We start from the raw sequence: 25083 nt of genomic DNA, 5'->3' as shown, positions 1-25083 counted from the left end.
GGTGCTTATCTGTGTGGTGCACATCCATGCATGCACACATGTGCATGTACACGTGCAGGCGTGCACACATACGCTCACGGCGTGCACACGTGCCCACGTACAGATACGGGGGAGCTGGCAGAGGACTCCCATCCCTTCGCCTCCCTGTCCTGGGGAGTATCATTCTTGTTTTCCAAGAATCCTCTCCGGGCCCTTCCTGGGTGGCCGGCTCCAGCGTCCCCCTGTCCTTCCCCTGCTCTGCCAGCAGGTGGTGTTCCCACCGCCTCCTCGGGCAGCTCTTGCTCTGTGAAGCGCGGGGGTCTGGCGGGGCAGGAGCCTGTGGCCCCACTGGGGATGACACAAAAGTGATCACCCGCCCTTGGGCTGGGCTGCACTGGGCTCACCTAAGCCAGCACCTTCCCATCTCCATGGCGCCGGTCGCTCCTCCCTCCCGTCTAGGTCACGGAGTCAACACACAAACACACAAATAAGACCTGGACAGACAGCACAGTCCTGCTGCCTCTGTAGGAAGTTCTTGCCACCCAGGGTGAGGAAATCGCCCTCCCCTCTCCTGCCCCCCTCCCCTCCCCTCCCCTCCCCTCCATGGATTGGCCCATGGATTTTTTTATTTTTATTTATTTATTAAAAAAATTTTTTTAATGTTTATTTTTGAGAGACAGAGAGAGACAGAGCACGAGCAGGGGAGGGGCAGAGAGAGAGGGAGACACAGAATCCGAAGCAGGCTCCAGGCTCCAATCTGTCAGCACAGAGCCCGACGTGGGGCTCGAACCCACGAACTGTGAGATCATGACCTGAGCTGAAGTTGGCCCCGAACCGACTGAGCCACCCAGGTGCCCTTATTTATTTCTTCAAATTTTTTTAATGTTTGTTTTTGAGAGAGAGACAGAGCACGAGCAGGGGAGGGGCAGAGAGAGAGGGAGACACAGAATCCGAAGCAGGCTCCAGGCTCCGAGCCGTCAGCACAGAGCCTGACGTGGGGCTCGAACCCACGACCCTGAGATTAAGATCTGAGGTGGGATCAAGAGTCAGATGTTTCACCACTGAGCCACCCAGGCGCCCCAGTCCGTGGATTTTTTTTTAAGTTGTGGTAAAGTATACCTAACATACAATTCACTATTTTTACCATTAAACGTGCAGTCCTATAGCACTAAGCCCACTCATCTTGTGCAGCCGTCACCACCATCCATCTCCAGGATCTTCTCAATGTCCCAAACCGAAACTCCGTCCCCACTAGACACTAACTCCCCCTCCCTTCCCCCAGCCCCATAACTTCTACTCGGTTTTCTGTCCCCACGAGTTTGCCTGCTCTAGGGACCTCATATAAGTGGAATCACACAGTCTGTCTTTTTGCGTCTGCTTGTTTCACTCGGCGTCATGTCCTCAAGGCCCATCCATGTTGTAGCAGGTGTCAGGACTTTATTCCCTTTGTGAGGCTTAATAATATGTTCTGTGGATAAACTACATTTTATTGATCGGCTCATCTGTCCTTGGAGACTTGGGCCGCTTCCGTCTTCTGGCTATCCCATTCTGTCTTGAGCCTCTTTTTGTTGCTTTTTTGTTAAAATCATACAGAATATTCCCTGGAAAAGGTAGAAATTTTAGCCAGACATGTTTGGACCACAGTGTCTGCACCTAGCAACGATGATCTCTAAGGGAACGATGCCGGTCAGCGTCACTATGGTTCGTCAACATGTAGCAGGAGCAAAACTAGGAGACCATTCACCTCTGGGTGCTCATGTGGTCATGTGGGAGCCGGGTGAGGAAGGTGGCAGCTGGGGTGACCTTCTCTCCAGGGGGTGAGCCTGGGGCACAAAGCTTCTCCTCAGTGACCCTGAGCTGCCCCAAGCTCTGGCCAAGAGGGGAACCACAGGTCCTCACGATTTGTGCAAATGACTCTGTCACCCCTGCCCCCATTAATGAGCTCTAGGGTGTCATCCTTGGGTTTTCCAGTGAGCTGTGACCTGGGGCAGAAAAAAAACTGCCTGGCCGGTCAGGACCCACTAGTTACCTTCTTTCCAGAAGCTGAAGAGGCACAGTAGAGAGGTCAGGAGAGCTCCCGGGGCAGAAGCCACCAGAGGCTGGAGCACAGCTGCTAGAGGAAGCAGGAGAACCGAGCCCAGTGGCAGGAGGTGGTGCAGTGCCACCATGAAGTGACCCCAGTCCCAGGTCAGGTACCCCTCCAAGGACACGGGCGCACGCACACACCAGCCCACCTGTTTGCCGAGACCCCACAGAGTCGGACAAGAGCCCACGGTGCGAGGCCAGGATGGGAGAAGGGAGCTGTGCCCCTACAGAGGACAGGAAAACACAAAGCTTTGCAGCCTGGCCTCACCAGTGAGAGCACACAGCTTCCTTTCTTCGTGGGGTGTGGGTGGCAGAGCTCAAGGTCCCTGCTTCCTTTCGGGGTGATGAAAATGTAAACTTGCTGGCGGTAATGGTTGCGCACTAAAACCTACCGACTCGTAGCCTCGAAATGCGTGAATCGAGCGGTATGTGAACTGTCAACAGAGCTGCTCACACACACACGCACCCACGCGGGACGGCGAGCCTGGGAAATCCCCCACCGTCCCGGACGGACACGTCCTGAGTTTGCTTCCACTGGAGGACGGCGGACAGGCTGGCCCTGCTCTCCTTCCAGGCTTCCTGGCCGGCCCAAGAGGTCAGAGGGAGTTTGGGCTAAAGCGAAGGGGACAGCGACTTTGGCAGGGCGTCGAAACCGCAGCGCCAGGTGCAGTGGGAATGGTGCGGGGACACACGCGACCCTCACAGCCGCGCCGCGGACGGATGGGGGCGGAGCGTGGCTGCTCCCGAGAGCGGGCCGTGGGGGCGGGGCCTGTAGGGGGCGGTGTGTGGCCGGAGAGGCGCCCCGCCCCCCCGCCTTTTGGGTGAGCCGCTTCTACCGCAGCTCTGGACCAATGGGGCGCCCGGGGGGCTCCGTCGGTTAGGCGCCTGACTCCCCACTGCGCCTCAGGTCACGATCTCACGGTTCCTGGTTGGAGCCCCCGCGTGGGGCTCCTCGCTGGCAGGCTCACCGACAGTGCCAAGCCTGCTTGGGATTCTCTCTCTCTCTCTGCCCCTTCCCCATTCTCTCTCGTTCTCTTTCTGTCTCAAAATAAATAAACTATAAATACACAAACAAACCAATGAAGGCCCCAGGTAAGGGTGGAGGGGGAACACACCCTGGGAGATCCGGGCATAAGCGAGTTTTTGAGGGAGGAGACCGCACAGGCCAGAGCTGGGAAGGGTGCAGTGATACCCAGCTGGAGGTGAGGCCCAGGGAGGCCGCCCCAGCTGCAAAGGCCTGGCCTGGGAGCTGGGCATTCATCCACGTGTCATTCGTAAAACCAGTGTTTACTGAGTGCCTATGGTGTGCCAGGGGCTGCTGAGGTTAGTGTGAGCGGGGACACTGAGAAGACTGTTTCCAGCAACAAGAATCCACCTGTGCCAGCCTTCTCGCTCGCTGTATTATTCCCGGTCCTCTTGCTGACACTCTGAGGGAGGGTCTGAGGGCATTGACCTTGGCCCTTCTCAAGGCCGCACAACAAGTCAATGGCAGAGCAGGATTAGACAGCAGCACTCGAGCGGAGAGAGGGCTCTGGAGAATCCATGCCGGCCCACTCTGAGCCGTTCCGGACTCTGGAGGCTGCGGGTGGGGAAGCAGCCATCATAGCACGGCTTCAGCAAGCCACCACCCTGCAAGGGAAATGGGAAAGTGAGGGGGCACCTGGGGGACTCAGTCAGTTAAGCGTCTGACTTTTGTTTTGGGCTTAGGTCATGATCGCATGGTTCTTGTGTTTGAGCCCCGCATCAGGCTCTGTGCTGACAGGGCAGCGCCTGCTTGGGATTCTCTCTCTCTCTCTCTCTCTCTCTCTCTCTCTCTCTGCCCCTCCCCAGCTCACACTGTCTTTGTCGCTCTCAAAAACCAAAACCAAAACCAAAACCAAAACCAAAACAAATGGGAAAGTGAGGACTACACAGGGCACCTGCAACCATGGTGCTGGGGTAACCGGGCCTCGGACCTTGGCACAGGCCCCTGGTAAGTGGCTCCTCAAAGAAGCTGTCTCTGCTCCTGCATATGCCTCTTGCGGGTACGCCCTCACTACGGCCATGGAGTAAAACACAAGCAAGGCCTTTGGCCCTGCTGTTGGCTGATTATCCTGACCAATTCCAAGCATAAATGGGTGTAGTGGGCAGAACCCTGGAGCCTGGGGGAGGCCCAAAGAATTGCAACTTCTTTTTAAGGGAGGACACTTAGTCCCCAGAATGAGACTGCTGGCCAGTGATCAGCCCAGGGCAGCTAAGGGAGTGGCGGTCCGTCCTTCTAGGTCCCTTTGTGTTCCCAGTTTGTACTCACGGCTTTCTCAGGAGGGGAAACAGGGCGCACCGTTCATCAGGGAATTCTGCCAACAAGGCTGTTTGTACTAGTTTGGCAATGCCCCTTCCCTCCCCCCATCCCATAAGACTGAGGAACCAGGCTGACACATAGCCATGGGGCATTTCCAATTGCCCACCACTCACTAGCGGCAGGCAGATCATGATTTACCTGGTGACCTCTCCTGTCTCCAGGCACTGCTTCACAATACTCAGGAACTGACAGCAGTCTCCCAACCTGACGCCCAACTGTTTTGTGGCAGGGGCTGCACTCCTGAGACCCGGGAGCCTCTGGAGCAAGCGCACTCGCTCAGCACTGCTTTCTTCCTCTGCCTCCTGCAGAGGCGGTCCCTGCCCCTCAACTTGTGCTGCCATCTCACTCAGAGTAGTAGATACTTGCTAAATGTTCAAAAGTATGTATTAACATTATGTACTATGGTTCTTCCTTTTGAGCTGGGGCAGGGCATGGGCCTCTAGAGGCAACGACCTGGAAGTCATTCTTTATTGGTTTGGGTGCCCCTCTGGAGGATTGCCTTCCCACTGATCCGAATCAAGGCTCCAGCTCTTGAAGCCCGCCATCATTCTGAAGTTTACCATTCTTCTGAAAGGAAGAACATTCAGACCCAACGCAAATTAGAGAGAAAAGTTGATTCAGTCTCCAGGAAGATGGGACTCAGAGGCAGGCCGGCGGGCCTCGCCCATTGAAACCCTGGCAGCAGGCGCCAGGCTTGGGTGCAAGCGTGGGCGGGCAGCAGCGGGCAGTGCCACATGGAGGTGCACGGTAGGACCGGGGGGGGGGGGGGTTGGGGGTTGGGGGGGGTAGAGGGGAATCCTGAGCAGACTACCAGACAGTCCGAGAGGCCCTGCACACCTGTGTCCCAGCCCGTATCCCAGCCTGTGTCCCAGCCTGTGTCCTGTGCGTCCCAGCGCCTAGAGCGACGGGCTCGGCCCCTTCTTTCCCTCTCGTAAAAAGCACTGCCTGGGGCCTGTCCCAGGTCTATTGCGGGGAGCCGCTGGCTTCCGAGACACCTGAGGACAAACGAAGCCCCCTGCGCCAGCACGTGGAGCCTGCATGTGGGAACAGGCCGGGAGGGGTCCCCCTTGCTGCAGCGGCGAAGCAAAGAGTGTGGAGGGGACCAGCCGGGCGTCCCGGGGTCTCCAGGTCTCCGGCGAGCGCAGGCCGCGGCCCCGGCCCGGCCCCGGCCGGCTCCGCCCCCTCCTCGTCGCCCGAAGCCCCGGCCCCGCCCCTCGGGCAGCGCGGTCCCGCCCCTCCGGGTTGCTAGGGGAAGTGACGTCACAGCGCGATGGCGGCGGCTCCTTCAGGCAGCTGAAGGGGGATTTAGGCCCGGAAGATCCGAGTCCATCCGCGGCGGGGAGAGGGCGAGCGGGGCCGGCGGGGGCCGGAGCAGGGGCGGCGGCGCTCGGACTGTCCCATCCGCCCCGTATTGAGGCGCTGGGAGCAGCCGGGCGGCCGGAAAGCGATGGTGAAAGCGGGGCCGTGAGGGGGGCGGAGCCGGCAGCCCGACCCGCCGTAGCGGCAGCAGCGGCGCCGCCTCCCCGAGCTCAGACCCAGGAAGCGGCAGGGAGGGCAAGAGCGAGCCGGATCCGCCGCCGTCGCCACCATGGAGCTCAGAGTCGGGAACAGGTACCGGCTGGGCCGGAAGATCGGTAGCGGCTCCTTCGGAGACATCTATCTCGGTGAGGCGCCCCTCCCCCCGCGAGCTCGGGCCGCCCCTCGACCAGCGTCCGCCCGGCCCACCCCCACCCCCACCCCGGTCCCCGGTCCCCGGCCCGGGATCCCGGACACCTCCGGATCCCGGAGCTCGCCCCGAGGACCCCAGGGCCCAGGACCGGCCCCCTCCGGCCCTCGTCCGGCTCCCGCCCCGAGGACCCCACCCCAGACCCCGCCCCGGGGACTCCCCTCTCCGGCCTGCGGCTGTGACCGGGACCCCTCTCCCCTCCCACCCGTCCGGTTCGTGCCCCCGCAGCTCCCCAGGCGGGTGTGGAGCGGCTGGAACTCTCGGCCTTCCGGTGGGGTCCGGCCCGTGCCCCCGGGGGCACCTGCCCAAACGTGCGCCCGGGGCCGCCGGGGAGTGGCCCTGGGCCTCGGCCCGAGACCGTGGCCGCTCGCTGCGGCCCGCCCGCCCGGTGTCGCGCCTGGGTGTCCCCCGCAGGCAGACAAAGGCCGCCGGGCGGGTGCGCGGCCCCCTGTGTCGTGTACACGTGGGGGTGGGCACGGCGAAAGTCCAGGGCGCCGGTCCGAGGCTTCCGCGTCTCTCGGTGCCCTTTGCGACGACGCAGCCCTAGCCAACAGGCTCCTCTGGGTCTGGACCTTGGGCTACTCGGCCGCAGCACCCAGCGCGGGGTCGCCCCGGCGGGTCGGGTCCTCTGCCTGGTCCAGTGGTAGTGGAGTACATGTTGCGCATCCGCGTTCCACCCAGGGTACCTGGACATAAACCAGAGTGGGATCCAGGTGAGTGTAGAGGAAGTCGGTGTTAAGATGCTGGCAGAATTAGAGGCAAATAAAGTAGCAGAGCTCTCTGTACTCGTGAGGTCGTCCTCTGGGCTGTTAAAAATCTCAAGATAGATTTGAAGAACATGTATGGGATTAGAAAGTTCTGGATCGCTTCAGATTTACAGTGGAGTACACACACATACACGTGTAGAATAGAAGGTTGGCCTCAGTCTGAAAGTCGGCAATTTAAACATGACTTCCCTGCATCTCTCAGAGGAAGCGGGTGAGTGATCCCATGCCCCCTGGACGTGGCAGAGGAGCGCGTGCAGAGGGGGGTTGGTGTTGCGCAAGTTTGGGGTAAACACGTCCTGTTGTGCAGCCCCTGCCCGTGTACCTGTCAGAGGGGTCAGGCGTAGCTTCTGTCACTCACGCTTCTGGTTCTGCTCTTCAGCAGCTGGCCCCATCCCTCCCTCTTGTCACCTGGAGAGGGTGCACCCCTAGGTTGACAAGTGTCAGGAGGCCACGCGTTAGTGTGCTTCATGACTGCTTGGGGTGCCTCCCTGCCCCACGCGGTACGGATGCCTTCCCGTCTGCCCTACTGGAGAAAAGACCCTCTGGGGACATTTCTCTCCAGCGGTCAGCCGGCCGCCCTCTCGGCAGCGTTCATTTAGGGAGAATTGCTGGGTGAACGTGAGCCGTTTGCATCATTTATAGCGCAGTGAACTTTGGCCGAAGTTTTCACCTAGGACCTAGGAGCTGTACTGAAGTCGTCCATTAGCGGCCTGTACCCAGCATCGAGAAGTAGGCATTTTGAAACCGTGTGTCCTCTGGTTGAGACCTTGCTAGGCAGCTCTGTGCTTTGTGCAGCTGGGTTCAGACCGTCAGAGCTCAGTGGGGAGCCCCGCTGCTTATTGCCCGTGGCGTCCCTCTGGGCCTCACCGTGTGTGGGCCACACCAGTAGCCCTTGATGCACAGGTGAGGCTGACCCGTCCCAGAGGGGTCTGTCCTCGGTCTCCTCCGTGCGCCTTCTGAGACCCATGGACTGCGCCTCTCACACCCTTGCTCCCAGCGCCCAAATGGCCCATCCGTGAGGTACACTTAGGAGTTGTGTGCGTGGGGCTGGACACGACTGATCGTTGCCACCAGCCTCGGCTTTCGGCCCACACGGGTCCATTGAGGCTAAGCGCTCCTCCACCATGGAAAAGCGAGGTGGTCTCGGTATGTGAGTGAGTGATTCGTGGCTGGAAAGGCGGGTCTGAGGAAGCCCGCCCTCTGCCGAAGTTGGGGGTCAGAGATGGCTGCTCCAAAGACCACGGGGTGGGTTGCGCCATCCATACGTGGTTTCTTCCTGTTGAGGTAACTGATCAGGCATGACTTAAGGAATCAGGTCTTCACGTCTCAAAAACCATTATGGCCCACGGATTCTGGTGTGATTAGAATTTAAATCGTTTCTCCTGTCATTTTGCTATTGATCAGAACACTCTTGACTCCTCCCTGTAGGTTCCTCTTGTTGTTAGCCTGGCGTGTGGGGTCTTGGATTTCCGCCTGGGACTTTCTGTGCTTTCAGATGTTTGAAACCGTGAGGAGGGGAGGCCGGCCATCTCTGCGCCTGCTGAGGTGATGCGCTCACGCAGCACTGCGCCCTGCCAGTTCTCCGGGTCCTTCCCACGGTTGCCCCTTTAAAGAGAGGCGGTATCTCGGGGCTGTTTCTCTGACGCCCGGCCTTCAGAAACTGTATGTACTAGAGCCGCCGTGGACCTCCAGATGTGCAGCCGGATCCTCAGTCGACCTCTCCGGGCTTGCCACATCCCAGAGGCTCTTGGGAAGGGCGGGCCGGGAAGGCCTCGGAGCCTGGTGTGGCCGCCGGGCGTGAGGCGAAGCCTCCCCAGCACCGCACTTCCTCAGCTTTAGCCCCCACACGCTTTGGTCCCTCGCTGCTGGAGGTGATGTTTCTGAGGCACTGGACACCAGAAGCCCTTTCCCTTGCTGGGCATCTGCGAACAGAGGGGAACCATGTTCTTAATGTGGACCACGTGTTCTCGGGGTGACCGGCAGAGCTCGGGGACAAAGGGCGTGCGTGCAGGGACGTGCTAAAGTCAGGCTGCGTTCTGTTTGGCCAGTGTTCCACAGTGTCTGCGAGCCCCCTGTTCTGGACCGTGTTCGTCTTCCGGAGGCTGGCGGAAGGGTCCTCGGACCCCTCCTACCTCCTCCCCCTGCCATTCACGATTGGTGGAATGGAAGTTGTCTTCCTGCCTGTGTTGGCCTTTGTGTTCGACCCTGTCACTCCCATCAGTTTATCAGAGGACGGCCTCTCCTGCCTGTGTTACCTGTGTTACCCAGACGGGCTGTGCGGTCAGAATCTTCGTGTACAGAAGCACCTTTCGAGAGCTAAAGCTTAATGGGCAGTCTTTGCATACGTGATTTTCATGTGTTCCCTCTCACTCCCCTTTCTCTTCAGGAGCACCGTGCAAGGATGTCTGGCACGCGGTAGGGGTTCCAGAGTGGTGGCTAGCTGGCCAGGAGAGAAGACCAGTTGTCTGCACTGGCTGAAGCTTTCCTGGTCACCGGCCTGCGTTCTTTAGGGTGGTGGCTTGAACTTGGGTGTCTCTGATGAGAAGCTGCGGTGCTGCATTGGCTGCCTTGTCAACGTTTGCCCTGTGAGAGTGACCTTTGCCTGGCTGCCCAGAGGCCTCTCCCTATTTCTTCTTTGATAAGACCGTCCTCAGTGGGAGTTGGGCATAAGGACAGCTGTATCAGGACAGGGTCAGGCTTGGGGTTAGGTTCGCTTAATTCATCATCTGACTTTGCTCAACTTGAGAGACGTGATTTTGTTTCTTTACGACCACCGTTAAGCCAAGTCTAAGCCTGGAGAGGGGAAGTCTTGTCCCACTGGGTGGGGCTGTTTAGCTGCAGGAGTTGAGGTTGTTTGGGAGAGGAGACTGCTTAGTGTAAACAGACACCGTGGTTTGCCTTGTGAATATGAAACACAGTGCTCAGTGACGTCTCTTAAATTCTTGTCCCCTTTCTAGAAGTACTTCTGAAAGTTAGTTGTGCTAAAGGACCAGGTTTTGTAATTTCCAGTCCTTCGTAGACCAGTACTTTTGTGAAGTAAGAGTAAAATGTTGCAGGAATGTCACTTTGCCGTGAGAGCTCCTCAGGGTTCGCTCACTGCCTCGTATTGGTCCCTCACGGACTGGTGGCAGTTTGAGGACTAGACCTGGAGCAGCACTGCCAGTTGAAGCAGGAAGTGTGCCATCAGCTGTAGGAGGTGGGACAGGACTGCAGGGCTTTGGGGCTGTGGACTGGTGGACGTTGGTTTCGCCTGTGATGTTTGTTTCCCTTGGGAGGCACAGAACTTGAAGCTGGACTGCTCAGGACTTCCCCCCAATGGGCAGAGACCTCACAGGGAGGCAGCCGAGTGTATGCTGCTCTCACATTAATTGCAGAACCCAAGCCAAGCCTTTCTTTGGGCCATCAGACTCAGGGCGACTTTCACAGTTGTGATCCTGGGGGAGGCTGGTTCTGTTGCTGCTGTGATCCTGGGGGAGGACTATGTCTGTTCACTGTGATCCTGGGGGAGTCTGGTTGTTTGCTGCTGTGATCCTGGAGGAGGCTGGCTCTATTACTGGTGTGATCCTGCAGGAAGGCTGGCACCACGTTAGGAGGATGGAATTCATACCGTATTCCAGAGTTGCCTACGGCCATTTGTCTCTAAGAGTGTCAGTATTGCTGCGTCGATGGCCAGACATTTGCATTATGAGCCACAATAGAGCGGAGCTAGAATGTTCTCTGCCTTCTTGAAGGTGCTAGTCTGGTAGATAGCCCGTGTGGGTCCAGGCTGTCTTGTCATTGAATACCTGCCTTGTGGCAAGGGTGACAGTGCTGATGGTTGGAGGTACAAGAGTGCTCTCGCTAAAGGCCCCACTGCTTGTGCTTTGGGGAACAGCGTTGCTGATGTAACCAGCACGCTGAGTCATCTTCTCTGTGTCTCCTGGGCTGGCGGGTTCAGCTCTGAGTCCAGGTCCTCGCAGGAACTCCAGCACATCTCCCATTTGCACGGTACATTTACGATGAAGTCATTTCTCTTGTAATTGGACAGATGGTCACAAATGTGGAAGGAAGAACGAAGTGTATTACCTGTCTTCCTTCTGAGTGCCCAAAAGAATGTCTGTGGAATAGTAAACGAAGGTCTTAAATCTACAAGGGTCACTTGCAGTGATCAGATGGTGGTTATTTCCCCGGTTTGGGATCCAGGCCCACCAGGAGCACTGCACTTCTTGCGGCCGTCTAAGCAGACCCAGGGGGACTTTGGGGACTCTTGGGCGTTTACTGGACACATGAACAGCAGCAGGCAGCATTCCTACAGGCCAGTCATGGCTTTAGTGCTTGCCGATCTTATTCTGCCTTTGTTTAGGGATCTCAAGGTGCTTTGTAACCAGTAGTCCATTCCTCTGTGCAACTTTCTTGTGAGACAGACTGCACATCTTCCCGCTGAACTCAGATGGAGAGAGAAACAGTCACTTGAGGACTGGCCAGATTCCTTTGTCCACCACCACGATCTCCGTGGGAAGAAAATGTCCCGGCTCTATTGAGCTGTTGGAACCAGTGCAGATAAACATACTACTGGGAAGGATTTATACTATGGACCCCCTTATCCTCAGGGGACACATTCCAGGACCCCCAGGGGGTGCCCGAAACGGCAGACAGTACCGAACACTACGCATTCCACGTTTTCTCCTAGACGTACGCGCCCACGATAATGTTTATAAGTTAAGCGCGGTAAGAGACTAGGATAACAGCTAATAAGAAAATAGAGCAATTATAGCCATATATTGTAAATAAAGTCCTGTGACTGTGGTCTCAACACAGCCTTACCGAGCTGTCTCCCCTTTCCTGTGATGCCGTGAGACAGAGAAATGCCTGCGTGAGGAGACGGAGGAGGTGGACACTGGGTGTGTGACAGACAGTAGGTCGGGAGGGGGACCGTGGGTCTCCAGACCTGCGTGGAAAGGGGACACCTATACTTAGAAGGCACCTAGGGGAGAACCGGATGTGTTCTGTTTGAGACTCTCCCTTTCTTGCCAGCTGAAGCCCCTTGAGGAAGGTTCTGCAGGTGCAGCTTGGGGCCAGAATGCTGTCATTATTCACAGTCCCTTAAGCGAAGTAGAGCAGAGAGAGAACTTTTTTTTTTTTTTAAGTTTTTTTTTTTTTTAAGTTTTTTTTTTTTTTTCAACGTTTATTTATTTTTGGGACAGAGAGAGACAGAGCATGAACAGGGGAGGGGCAGAGAGAGAGGGAGACACAGAATCGGAAACAGGCTCCAGGCTCTGAGCCATCAGCCCAGAGCCTGACGCGGGGCTCGAACTCACGGACCGCGAGATCGTGACCTGGCTGAAGTCGGACGCTTAACCGACTGCGCCACCCAGGCGCCCCTTTAAGTTTTATTTAAGTAATCTCTGCACTCATTGTGGCGCTGGAACTCAGCGACACCAAGAGTCACACGCTACTCCTACTGAGCCAGCCAGGCACCCCAGATAGAGAACATTTTTAGAGAAAAACTGAATTTGCCTTTAAACTCGTGGGCTGGTAATCGGGAGGTATTTGCAAATGTTTTGCCGGTTTTAGCATAAAACTAACAACAAGTATGTGACAAGTTCATGTTGCATAGGTGTAGTTTGGGCTCCCGAGAACGAGTCTACGCTCTGGTATGGTGTCCATGTTCAGTGGACATCCTGTTCCCCAGGAAGGGAGAGGTTGCTGGGTTCCTTGTGGGAACCGAGCCCCTGGAAAAGCACCCGAGTGTTTGGAGGTGTGTGCGGTTCGAAGCCCGGTCTGGGTGGGGGTTTGGTTAAAAAAAAAAAAAAAAAAAAAAAGGCTCACGCCCACCCATTTGTCCAGGCAGCATGGAGAAACGGGGAGCACACAGTCACCCTGGAACTCCCCCATTGCCTGGCCTTGGGAATGCGAGGGCCGAGCAACAGATAGACAGGGAGGTTTGGGGCAGGAAAGATGGGAGCCCTGTGGGCAGAAGTGCACTGCCCTGTCCCCGGCTCTCCCATTGATACGGTCAGGTGGAGACATGGAAATGAGCGATGAAACAGTAAGGGAGACTTTTTAAGGGAGACTTTTCTATGCCCATCAAAAACTTCTGTTTACGCAGTGAAAGTAATGATTTTCCACAGGGGTTTGTTAACCACTGACGCCGTCAGTGGTAGAAAGCAGAGCAGAGGGTCTGTAGTGTGTTGTAGCATTGCTTTAGGTGGTGGACACCAGATTATTAATGTTTGTGATTTTCTTTCTTTGCCAAGGTACGGACATTGCTGCAGGAGAAGAAGTTGCCATCAAGCTTGAATGTGTCAAAACCAAACACCCTCAGCTCCACATTGAGAGCAAAATCTACAAAATGATGCAGGGAGGAGGTATGCCCTTTACCTGTTCAAAAGAAAACCAGGGTTGTATTTGATGAGGGAGAATGCGTCGTGAATCAGAGCCTCTGGTGTATTCGGGGAAGGGAGGAGAAGGGTCATGTGGCTTCCTTCAGACTCTGGGGCCTGCAGAGGGCCTCACTCAACGTAGAGCATGATTTTGCGCTTTTCCTTAGCTTCACGTCAGCCGATAGTGTCTTCAGACTCCGGGTTCATGCGAATTGTGATTTTTCAGACACAGATTGTTGGGTGTACTGCCTCAGTCACATGCTTTTTCCCTAGTTTTGGGGGAGTCCCTTCAAATGCTCCTGAGTGAAGTGGAGTTTGAACTCAGTGAACTCTGTGATCCCCTCCAGCTCAATTACTGTCCCAATCCTGTGAAACCTCTCAGGCCTAAGGGTGCCCGATGTCTGGTTTCCGAATCTTTTGGAATTCTCTGGACTTCAGAATAGTTTGGCTAATGGAGCAAGAGGGGATTTTATTGGGGGTCTCAGTCCCGAAGACACTGCAGCATTGGGAAGGACATAACCACGCTCCACCTCAAGGAGGCCCCCCCCCCCAATCCCCGGCAGCAGGGCTCTGTGTGTAGAGAGTGGAGGTGCTGCGTCCTCTTTGGAAATCCTTCACAGTGGATGCCTCCATGGTATTTTCATAGTTTGGGTGTTCTTGGCGCTTTGCCAAGTGAAAACTTCAGAGTCTGAATTCGCTTTTTTTGTCAGGGGAACAGTGGGGGTTGGCGATTCCACTCTGGCATGTCCCCTCCCTCCCCCGAAATCTGTGCTGCTACGAGCAACCGACGTTTCTTTACGCAGGAGCAAGTGTCTCTTTAGCAGCAACACACATGGGCCCGCAGGACCCATCGCAGATGGGGTCCTTTCTTGGGACAGAGGAGGCTGTGGGCTCTTGACTGGCACCCGGGGGTGAAAATCGCCCTTGTTGGCCTCAGGGAGTGGTCAGCAGAGGACCCAGATGGCATGGCTGCTCCCTGGCCATCCTCAGCAGAGGGTAGGCTCCTCAGGTATCAGGGATGGTCTGTACCATTTCGAAGGTGGTGAGAATGAGGTGACTCGGGACGTGGCCTTCATGGCTGGGGAGAGTCTGGTGCTGGAGGTTGAATAAAGCCGCCTCCCAGCTTAAAAGCCTGGTTGAATGTTAAGGAGCAGTATCTCTGTGAGCTGGAGGGCCAGAGGGCAGCAGGGAAGAAATCAGTTGGCTGACGCCCCAGATAAGAGTCGGTTAAGGGGCTGAGACTGTAAACAGAGAAGAGCTCATTCTGTTCAGCATGGGGCTTCTCCATCCCCGCACCGTGGCCTCTGTCGTGGGACTAGGTGCCCAGGCTGCAGCGCTGCAGCTCATTTTGAAACCTGGACTTTAAGATTTGAAGGACCACTTGCTTTCTTAGTGTCCCTGTCCACCTTCTCTCGGGTCCTAGAAATCTGGGATCTTCTCCCCGTCTGGCCATCCCCCACACGTAGATGAGTTTTACTCCTTTTTTTTTTTTTGTTAATTTATTTTGAGTGTGTGAGAGCATGAATGGGGGAGGGGCAGAGAGCTTGAGAGAGAGAGAGAGAGAGAGAGAGACAAACAATCAAGTAGGCTCCGCGATGTCAGCCAGAGCCCGATGCAGGGCTCAGTCTCACCAACCAAGAGATCATGACCTTGAGCTGGTATCGAAAGTCGGATGCTTAATGGATTGAGCCACCAGGCTCCCCTCCTCCTTTTTCAAATGTGCACTTGGTAGATATTATCAAGGTGTTTAAAAGACAAAACAAAGTGTAAAATGTCAGTTTTGGAAAACAGCTGATGTCCCGGAAGGCAGAGTGCATGGTGCCGGTGGTGTTCTGTGCCTCTCTCCTAAACAGGACGAAGCTAGGGCCGCAGAGAGAAGATGCAGGAATCCGCTTTGCTGCCAGTTAGCCTTCTGCGTCACCCCTCATGTGAGCGCACATCGCTTTGTCGTGGTGGAGGGACAGCAAGCATCTGTGATCATGGCTCTTCTTACCTGCTTTGAACACTGCGTTCTGGGCGTACTCGCACGTGGTCGATACGGACGGCATCGTAGGAGGAAGCTCGAAGCTACGCGCTGTCTTGCACTCTCCAGCTTGCTGTACAGGGTCGTCTGGACCCTGCCCGGACCATGGTGGTGGTGGTGTGCCTGGCTAGGGAGAGCTTAGGGACGGCTGCTTTCAGGCCGGCAGGCTGCCTGGGGGCGGAGTCGGCCTCACTTCCAGACGCTGGCGCGTTTGCCGCCACGACAGTCCTGTATGGTGGGTGTCACCAGCCTCGTGTCACGAATGAAGAAACATAGACCACTGCGGAACTTTCCAGAGGATAGAGATTTGAACCTGAGCGTTGTCGCACCCAGGCCACTGCCGCACAGCAGCTCTGCCTCTGGGGAGGTGTGCGCGGTCCTCCCTGGCAGTCAGCGGTCCGAGTGCGCCCCAGAGGCTTCCGCCTTCCCCACACCTGATCGCGGTGATGGATTAAAAAGTTGCAGTGGCAGAAATCTTGGTTAGTTGTGTTGGCGAATGACTTGGGTAGACACCAGGTTCTTCTCAAAATGCAGCAGACTGACTGCCTGGCAGAACCTAGATATTAACTGCTCATTCCCGTCCCGATGGCCCCCAAGTGGCTTCAGACCGCTCCCTCCTTTGGTAACCCCTCAGCAGAGAACGTTCGTTTAGTCCCCAGCTGCTTCCGGTCAAGGCTCGGGAGGGTGTGGCGTGTGGGTGCGAAGCCTGGGCCAGCGGTGAGGGTGAGCAAGTACCCCGGCGCAGGAGAGGCGTGCGGCTTCCCCAAGTTCACTTCTCTTGTCGTCTGCCCGTCCGCGTCCGGGCCAGTGCCTGTGCTTCGTTTTGGACAGTCACCATCTTTCTATTAACGAGTGTTTCACAATAGCAGAGAGCACATGGAACATGCGGGGATTGATACTAAAGTTAATGCCTGTAACTCCCACCTGCTTGAGAGGCAGCGGGGCCTCCCTGGGTACCATGTGCCCACCCCCGGTGCACTTGGAGGGGAGGCCACGGCCCAAGCTTCTCCCCCAGCATCCCTGCCTAGTTTGTTTCTAAATCTGTGTTTCTTTCACCCCATGAGAAATTTGTTTTTAAAAACCTAATAACCTTGTCTAGAAATGTGTGGCAGTTTTGTTTACGGTTGTGTTGGGCTTGAGCTGCAAAAAACTGCGTGAAAATTTGTATTGGCATTAATGTTGAATACTGGAACTTCTCGCAGGTAGAAACAGAAGGCATTTACCTGTCCCTGTCCCCTCACTTTTCCCCCCAAGCATATGTTCTGGTAGCTTTGGACCCCATCGAGCGTTGAAGACCACACATAGCTACACCAGGCGGCCCGTTTCCCATCCAGATGGCACAGGGGTGGGGGCAGCATGTTCTGGCCCTGCTGTTCTAGCCCCGCCGGCCTTGCTTGCTTCTGCGTGGGCTCCCAACAGCGGCATGCGATTTCAGATTTCTGATGTCACAGAGGAACAGTCTGTGGACACGCAGTGGGGACTGCCATGCGAATGGCCGTGTGGCTGACTGCTTCCTGGGGCCTCACCGCTCGGTTTCCAGTCTGCTCAGGACATAGCAGGCTACATTTTCGGGCCAGAGGACTCTTGAGAGCAAGGGTGCTCTGCTTTCTACCGCATTTTTTCTGCTCCCGGATGCTGTGGTGGCAAGACGTGCTGGTGTGAACTGCTAGTAAAGAAAAGTGCCGCCACCGGGACACCCCGTCGACATAAACGGGCCGTGGTCCCTGACACCCGTCTTCTGACCCACGCAGTCTTTGAATGTACGCAGTCCGGTCGTCATGTGCTCTACAACTTTCCCTTGACCCCGCGTGCTCCCCAGACACCCCCGAGCCGGCACAGCCGCAGGTCGGTGAAGTCACGTCTCCGTAAGCTGCTTCTTTCCTGCTTTGGGCATCCTGCGCTTGGGGACAGTGCCTCGAGGACATTCAGTCCCTGTTTCCTGGGAATGGCATTATGCGTCGTGGAGCAGGCCTGCAGGGTGGCCCCAGGTGCCGCGTGTGCCCACGGGGATGTGCTCCTGGTCGGTCAGGTGCTCAGGGCTCCCTCCCCTCCTGCCTGCCTGGTGTCTGGGCTTCTGTCGGAGCCATGTCGTCTTTGGTCTCCCCTTCCCCATTTCTCTCTGATGTGGTATGGCGTGTCCTCACTAGCACAGAAGGCAAGGGGGACATTAAAGAACAAGAATGGGAAAGGAAGAAATAAAACTTATTATTTGGAAAGGAAACCCAAAAAGACACATTAGAGATAGGCTGGGTAACTCGCTTGCCCTGTAGGACTTACAGTCCGTTCATTCCACCAACAGCAGTTACAAGATGTAACATTTTCCCCTACGTGCCAGTAAGTCAGTCTTTTTTTACTCGTTGTGTTTTTCCAGGGGAAGGGGAGGGTCAGTGCCTGTGTTATGCAAAGGGGGAGGTACTGGTGTGGCAAAACCGTCACATCCCTACCCTCTAGGGATGGGGTCACTGAACCTGGAGGCTCAGCCTCCTGCAATTCAGGAACAAGAGGAGGGAGCCTGGGAGAGGACAGGTAGGCACATGTGTCCCTCCTTCCCCAGAAAGTCAAGATTCCACAGAAAGATTCGGTTTCCTGCATTAAACACGGAGTTACATTCACCCGTCTCCTAAACAGTCCTGTGGCCCCTCTGACATACATGTCCTGACAGGGACACTCCTGAGGGACTTGGAAATCCAGTCGTCTTCCCTTCTTGGTCTCCCAGCCCCACTTTCTTTTTTCTTTCTTTCTTTCTTTCTTTCTTTCTCTCTCTCTCTCTCTCTCTCTCTCTCTCTCTCTCTCTCTTTCTCTCTTTCTCTCTTTCTCTTTCTTTTTTTTTAATGTTTGTTTGTTTTAGAGACAGAGACAGACCATGAGTGAGGGAGGGGCAGAGAGAGAGGGAAACACAGAATCCAAAGCAGGCGGATTCAAACCCATGAACTGCCGGATCATGACCTCAGCTGAAGCCGGACCCCCGACCGACTGAGCCACCAGGTGCCCTTCCAGCCCCGCTTTCTGCATGGGAGCTCATCCCCCCCCCCCCCGCCACGTGTCTTCCATAGGATTAGAGACTAAAGTAGGGAAGAAGGTTCAATCCATCTGAATACAGCAGTGTATTTGGCATGAATCACGTCAAAGATCAGTCTTGACTCGGGATTGGGAACAAGGAATGGCGTCTTCTGGCTTCTTCAGAGTTTTGCATAAATCACTTAAGAGTTATGGGATCACCCCAGAAATTAAATGAGTGGGTGTTTAAGCTTTTTGGTGGGAGTGGGGTACAGAGGAAGGAAGAGGGTAGGAGTTAAGTTTTCAGGACAGAAGATCTGGCCCAAAATAGGAAGTAGGGGAAGGGGACACCAAGAAAGGATGGATGGCTCAAGCCCCCCCCCCCACCACCACTTGCACACATACTCTAAGAAGGGGTCCCTCAAGCCTGTGTTCGAGATCATTTGCCTGGTGCAGAGCCTTTTGTCAGATCATCTGGCTGTTTTTCTCTCAATACAAAAAGAAGTTTGTAAACCATAAAACCCCAGAAGAATATGGAGAAAGAGCAACTTGTTATGTTTACCCAAGTCAGGCCGCCTCTTGATCACTCAGCTGGCAGCTCGTGAGTCCTATGGGCCTGGCAGACACAGCGATCTTAAGGGGGGGGCCGGAACCAGGATGACACGTGGCTCCCCCAGTGCGCTCCATCGCACGCACCACCATGGCCCTATCCCCTGCTGCACCAGGACAGGATGCCGGCCCTGGACACCACAGTCTCTGGAAGCCGAGGCAGGAAAGCCCAGCATTATTCAAGGATAAAGATTTGGGGCCTTCATCTGGCACCCCAGGGCAGCTCAGGCTCTCTTACAACCTGTCATGACCAACTTGAATTTTTTCAAACACACATGAACTGTTGTGCTGGTAGGCCTGGCCTGAGCCAGTGAAGGATCTGGTAGGGGAAGGGAGTCGAGGTCCTATGATCGGAGGTCCTGAGTAGGAACCCTTCGTCACGGGTATAGACCAGCCTCCCCTAGCCTTGGCTTCCTCTCAGTGCCTTCTCCTGACCCCTCTGCATCGCCTTTCCTGTTCAGACTGATTGCTGATCCTGTAGGAGGAAGAGATCAAGTCACGGGGCAGCCCGGTTAAAAACTCGTCGCCCATGAAGGTGGAGGGGTTTCAAGAGGACCCTGGCAGAGGAGCCCACTCTAACTGGTAAAAGGAAGGTGGCTCCTGTGCTCTGCCAGCAGTTGTCCGTCCTGGTGGGACGGCAGAGCGCATTCCTGCTGCGCGGTCCTGCGGCCGCTCCTGCCCGACACTGCTCTTTGCCCTGAGAGCCCGGCGCAGGAAGGAGGGCGTCACCTGGAAACACAAGACCGGGATGTTTGCGTTAAGAGCGGAGTTAAAGTGCGCAAGACCGTCTTGTGTACGCAGCCAGGGCAGCTGAAATCCGGAGACCACGGGGCCCAGGGCACAGTTCTCTAGGAGCGTGAGAAGTGACACGGTGCGTCCCGGCCAGTGGCGTGTGTGAGCTCACACCTCTGCCCCTCCTTTCCCACAGCGCACTGAGCGGTGTTCCCTGGGCGGGTACGCCCGGTTCTCGATCCCTTCACCTGTTCATGGCGTCCGGGCTGGTTCCCGGTATCGGGCATTCCAGAGATGCTGCAAACGTTTGTGTAGGTGCTCAGGTGGACAGTCACTTCCTTTTCTCATGGGTGAGTGTCTAGGGGTGGAGTGGCCGAATCAGAAGGAGGCGAGAGCTTTTCCTTTTGAATAAACCTCCAGCTGCTTTCCAGTGGCTGTTCCCTTACGCTCCCGCCAGCAGTAACCAGGGCTTTATGGTTGGTGTCTTTCAGTTTGCCTGGGTCATCTGTCATCTGAGTTCCTGAATTTACTGGCATAAAGCTGTTTATGATAGTTCTCTATTAGCCTTTTCGTGTGTGCGGAGGCCTCTTGCTGATATTGGTAATTTGTGCCTTTTCTGTTTTTCCCTGAGCAGCCTGAGTAGAAGTTTATCAAAAATATTTTCAAAGAAACACCTTTTGGTTCCAGTTGCTCTCTCTGTGTTGTTTCATTGACTACTACTTGATTGTTTTTTTACGTCATCTGCTTACTTTGGGTTTAATCTCCAATTCTCTGACGTCATTGATGTGTCTTTTTTTAATACAGGCGTTTAGTTGCTATAAATTTCCCCCAAGCACTACGAGAGCGCATGTCGTAAATCCTGATATGTTGGGTTTTCAGTTAGTGCAGAATGCTTTCTAATTCCTCTTCTGATTTCTCCCTTGATCCATGGGTTATTTTGAAGCATAGTATGTAGCTTCCAAATATTGGGGGTTTTCCAGAGAGCTCTTTGTTATTTCTGACTGGATTTCATGGTCTTCTGAGAGCACACTTTGTACGACTAGAATCCTTTTAACGCTAGGCCTGTTTTATGTCAGCATTGGGTCTGTCTTGGTGACTGTCCCGTGTGCACTTGAGGACACTGTGCTCTGCTGCCCGAGGGGCTGCCGGGGACGCCGTCAAGCTGTGGGTTTGCCGATCTCCTTGCGGCTTTGGTTTGTGTGTTTTGAAGCTGTGCTGTTAGCTGCATGAACGAGTGGAGTTGTTAAAGCTCTCCTGATGAGCTGACACCTTTATCCTTACGAAATGACGGGCGTATCCCTGGGAACGCTCTGCACGGCAGCCTGCTGTGTCCCATGCGGACCCAGCTCTTGTGCGCCCTTTGGTCTGAAGTTGATGTCGTGCGCTGGCCTTTCTGCAACCCGTGTGTGCGTGTGTGTGTGTGTGTGTGTGTGTGTGTGTCAAGGGCGTCTGCCTGTGATGGTGTGCTTCCTTTCCCTCACTGCCAGCCTGTGTGGTCCGGTCCTCCTGCGCTTACATTTGCATGTGATAAACCCTATGCTGCGTTGTTATTTTCGTTTGAACAGTCCTATCTTTTCAAGGGATTTAAGTAATTTTAAAACCTTACGTGTGAACTTACGTTGTTATTTCCAGTGCTTCTCAACCCTTTGTGCGGGCCCACACTTCCGTCTGCCTTCTGCCTGCAGGGCGGCCTTTCCGATACGTAGCAGTGCAGGTCTGCTGCTGATGGAGTCTACACCTTTTTTATAGACCTGGAGATCTTCTCGTTACTCGGCTTTCTGAGGCTTTTTTCCTCCACACTTGAAAGAGGCTTCCCACCGTGCTTTTCCGAGGAGCATGCAGTGATCTTGGTCTTTGTCTGGTTTATGTAACGTGGCGTTTCCCTGGCTGTTTTCGAGATGCTCTCCTTATCTAGTCGTGAGCGATTTGATTCACAGGTCTGGACGCTTGTGCGATGTTCGTTGTGGCCCCGGTGCGTGGGGCTCGCCGAGCTTAGGTTGGTGGGTTTGTTTTCTTTACCCAGCTGCTGCTTCCAGCATCCTCTCTGTCCCCTCCTCCCTCTTTCCTGGGGGCTGCGTGATGCAGGTGTCTGGTGGCTCGAAGCTGTCCCGGAGCTCACTGAAACTCTTGCTGCTTTTCCAGTAGTTTTGTGCCTCAAGTCACACATCTTTTCTTCTACGCTGTCTGATCTCAGACCCTGTAGTTCTCCTTTCTAAAAGTTAGAATTGAGTCTCGTAAATCCCCCATGCCATGCCTTCGTGTAACTTTTTGACATGGAAAATAGTTGGAGTTGATAACGTGTTGTCCATCTCTGCTGATTCTAACACCTGAGCCAGTTTCAGCGGACCGTTCTCAGCGCGGGTGTTTTGTGCCTCTTTGCATACCTGGTCATCTTTGGACGCCAGACACTGTGACTTCCGCTGGCTTGCACGCTCGGTATTAACTCTGCTGCTCAGATCCTTCCTCCACTTGGTCATAAATGGGATGAAGTCAGGTTCCTTTTGCCTGCTCGGTCTTTGCGTCTCTGCTGACACTCAGGCTGGGAGGGGGCGGCCTGTGCCCTGTCTGTCAGGCCTGGGCGTTGTTCGTTCGTTGTCTCCCGTTCAGTGTCTTAGAAACCGTTTCTCCACGTGTCCTGTGTTTTGTTAAGTCTTCTGTTTTTGCAGATATGAGGGTAAATTGGGCCCCTATTACTCCCATTTTGGCTGGATGTAGGGAAACTTTTAACCTTTTAAAAGAAAATAATAGTATCTGTTTCTGGCTCAGGGTTTCTTATACCAGAAACATTACTCATTAAGAAAAAGATTGATATATTCATCTTTGTTAAAATTCCTCATCAAAACACTCCAAAAGAAAAAAAAATATGCCTCACATAAAACCGGCAATGGTTTATTTAGTATCCAGAATCTTTAAAGAACTGCTATAAAACAGGCAGAAGATTCCCTGATAGAAAAGTTGGCAAAAGACACTTGTCGACATTTCAGAGAGGAAACGTGTGGCCAGTAACCACATGGAAGAAAGATCCGGATTGAGAATTTAGCGTGACACCGTCTGTATACCCACCCGCTTGATAAAAATTGAGCGATCTGGCGGTCCTCTTCCATAGCAGGGACTCGCCCGCTGCTGGTGGGTGTGTGGGGTGGGCTCTCCTCTCCGGAGAGTCTCCGGAAACAATTTGACATTATCTCGTACGGTCAGATAACTTGTGCTCTGTGTTTGTAGGTACGCGCCTGGGGGATAAACTAGATGTGAACGAGAACTTCGTGTGTTAAGAATTTGCACTCGTGGGCATAAATACGGGTATACCGAGTAGCACTGTTTATAATGGAAGCAGACCGAAATAGTCCAAGTGGTGAACGGTGGTGTGTTCTGCAAAGGGAATACTGTACAACATGCGTCCTTTTTGACAAAACTATTTAGTAGAACTGTGATTCATTTATATTAGTTTTTGGTGTACGCCATAGTGACTCGACAGTCCTGTGGGCCACACAGTGCTCACGACAGGTATGGTCACATTTGTCACCGTACCGTGCTCCGCCAATATTATTGACTATTCCGTGTGCTGTACTTTTCATTGCTGTGACTTCTTCTTTCTTTTTTTTTTTCTTACTTATTTTATAACTGGGAGATTGTACCTCTTAATTCCCTTAACCTGTTTGTGCCACCCCCTCTGGCAACCACCACTTTATTCTCTTTATGAGTTTGTTTTTGTTTTTTATTTGCTTGTCTGTTTTGGGTTTTAGGTGATGCATATGAGTGAAATCATATGGCATTTGTCTTTCTCTGTCTTAATTCACTTAGCCTAACACTCTAGGTCCATCCATGTTGTCGCAAACGGCAAGATCTTCTTTTTTTATGGCTGAGTAATCACGCACCCTCACTTTATTAAAAGCAAGGGAATGACAGAGTTCTGGATGGTCGTTGTTCGGGGAGCACGGGAGTGAGAAGTGCACGGGAGTGTGTAATGTGCAGCACGTGAGGTTCTCAAGAATGCTCTTGGTCTGGGTAGGTGATCTGTGCTACAGACATTTGCTTCGTGATGCTTTAAAAAGACAATGTATTGGATTTGTTCTCATGAAACATGGAAAAATTTTAAGTAATTGATTTTAAGAATGAAAGGGGGTTGCCCCGTTTGTATCAGGACTTGCTGTAAAGCTGAACTAAAAAACATTTAGTGTCAGAAAGTGAGGCAGTGCTCAAAACACAGAGGCACAAAAGCCTCCATTGATGGGTTTGGTAGATGGTCTCAGGACTGACTCAGGCGCCTCTGGGGGCCCTGGGTAGAGCACTACGGACAGCCAAGTGAGTGACCGGGGGGTGGGGGGTGGGGGGGCTGCAGTACAGACCAGAGTGTGACATAGGTACCTGTAGGCCCGTAATGTTCCCAAAAAATGATTGAATAAGTAAAGTGGGGGAGAAGAGACAAACCTGTGTAGAAGAACCTGAGTAATGTGTGTGGATACTCCCCCCACCCACCCCGAAGAATGTGGAGCATGACCCCACCCCCCCAACATCCGAAGTGTGGGCCATACGTAGTGATGGCCTCCCAAAGAGAACAGAACTGGGAAGGGAGAATGAGCGCATCTCAGCTAAGCGGTCAAGGTCGTGTCCGAAGCGATGGCGTCACCTTGACAGCACGGACCCCTGACATGAAGAGAAGGGCACTCTGCCTCTGCGGTCTTCCTCCCCAAGCCGCAACATCAGACACATCCCAACAGAGGGACGGCCCCAGCACCCCCAGAACTGCCGGGCCACCGGAAACCAGGGACGACGTGAGAGACGGCTGAGTCCAGAGATGCCTGGGGAGACGTGAGGAAGGGGCAGACAGAGGATGACAGGAAAACCGAGGGCACCTGAACGGTGTGGACTTTGGTTGACAGCAGCGAGCCCGTAGTAGTTTGTGATTTGTGACACATGCAGCACGCTGACGGGAGGTGCTGACAGGGAGTGGGGGGGAGGTGGATGGGAACTCCGCTCTTTCTAGACGAGCCCCTCTTGTCCTCTGGCACCTTCTCTTTCTCGCGCCTGCTCACTCCGCCACCCGGGATGCTGGCCTCTCCCCGTGTCACTTCCAGCCACTGCCCGCCAGCCCTTGTCGCATGGCGTGTGTCTCATGTGGTGCGTCTGAGTGTGCGAGCACAGGCGTGTTGGGTTTCTCTTGCAGTGGGCATCCCCACCATCCGGTGGTGCGGGGCGGAGGGGGACTACAATGTCATGGTGATGGAGCTGTTGGGACCGAGCCTGGAAGACCTGTTCAACTTCTGCTCGAGGAAATTCAGCCTCAAAACTGTCCTGCTGCTTGCTGACCAGATGGTAAGAACCCCCCTTTCCAAAGTGCCGGGGAGCCCGGGTGCTCGATGCCTGCTTGGTTTGCCTCGGCAGTGTGATGGCGCATTCGGGTGCGGTTCCCTTTGTTTTACGCCTGTTGGTGGGTGGGGAGAAAGCGGGCACACGGTCACCTT

General features: G+C 54.6%; 1 protein-coding gene across 2 annotated transcripts in view; it reads left to right on the top strand.

Annotated features, from left to right (window-relative positions):
* Window positions 1–5707: 5707 nt before the first annotated feature.
* CSNK1D (casein kinase 1 delta) overlaps window positions 5708–25083 on the top strand; it is a 32898-nt gene continuing 13522 nt past the window's right edge. The window contains exons 1-3 of one of the 2 annotated variants that reach the window (XM_047094044.1): window positions 5708–6069; window positions 13135–13245; window positions 24786–24934. In XM_047094044.1, coding sequence (XP_046950000.1) covers window positions 5994–6069; window positions 13135–13245; window positions 24786–24934 — 336 coding nt within the window. In that variant the 5' untranslated portion in view covers window positions 5708–5993. The remainder of the gene's footprint in view (window positions 6070–13134; window positions 13246–24785; window positions 24935–25083) is intronic. The other variant, XM_047094045.1, reaches the window with a different exon arrangement.

The sequence above is a fragment of the Lynx rufus genome, unplaced genomic scaffold (genome assembly GCF_022079265.1).
Source record: "Lynx rufus isolate CCGP_SWC_20201006 ecotype Redwood Valley unplaced genomic scaffold, mLynRuf1.p SCAF_37, whole genome shotgun sequence".
In the NCBI taxonomy this organism is placed as follows: domain Eukaryota; kingdom Metazoa; phylum Chordata; class Mammalia; order Carnivora; family Felidae; genus Lynx; species Lynx rufus.
This window is presented reverse-complemented; position numbering and strand designations above follow the sequence as displayed.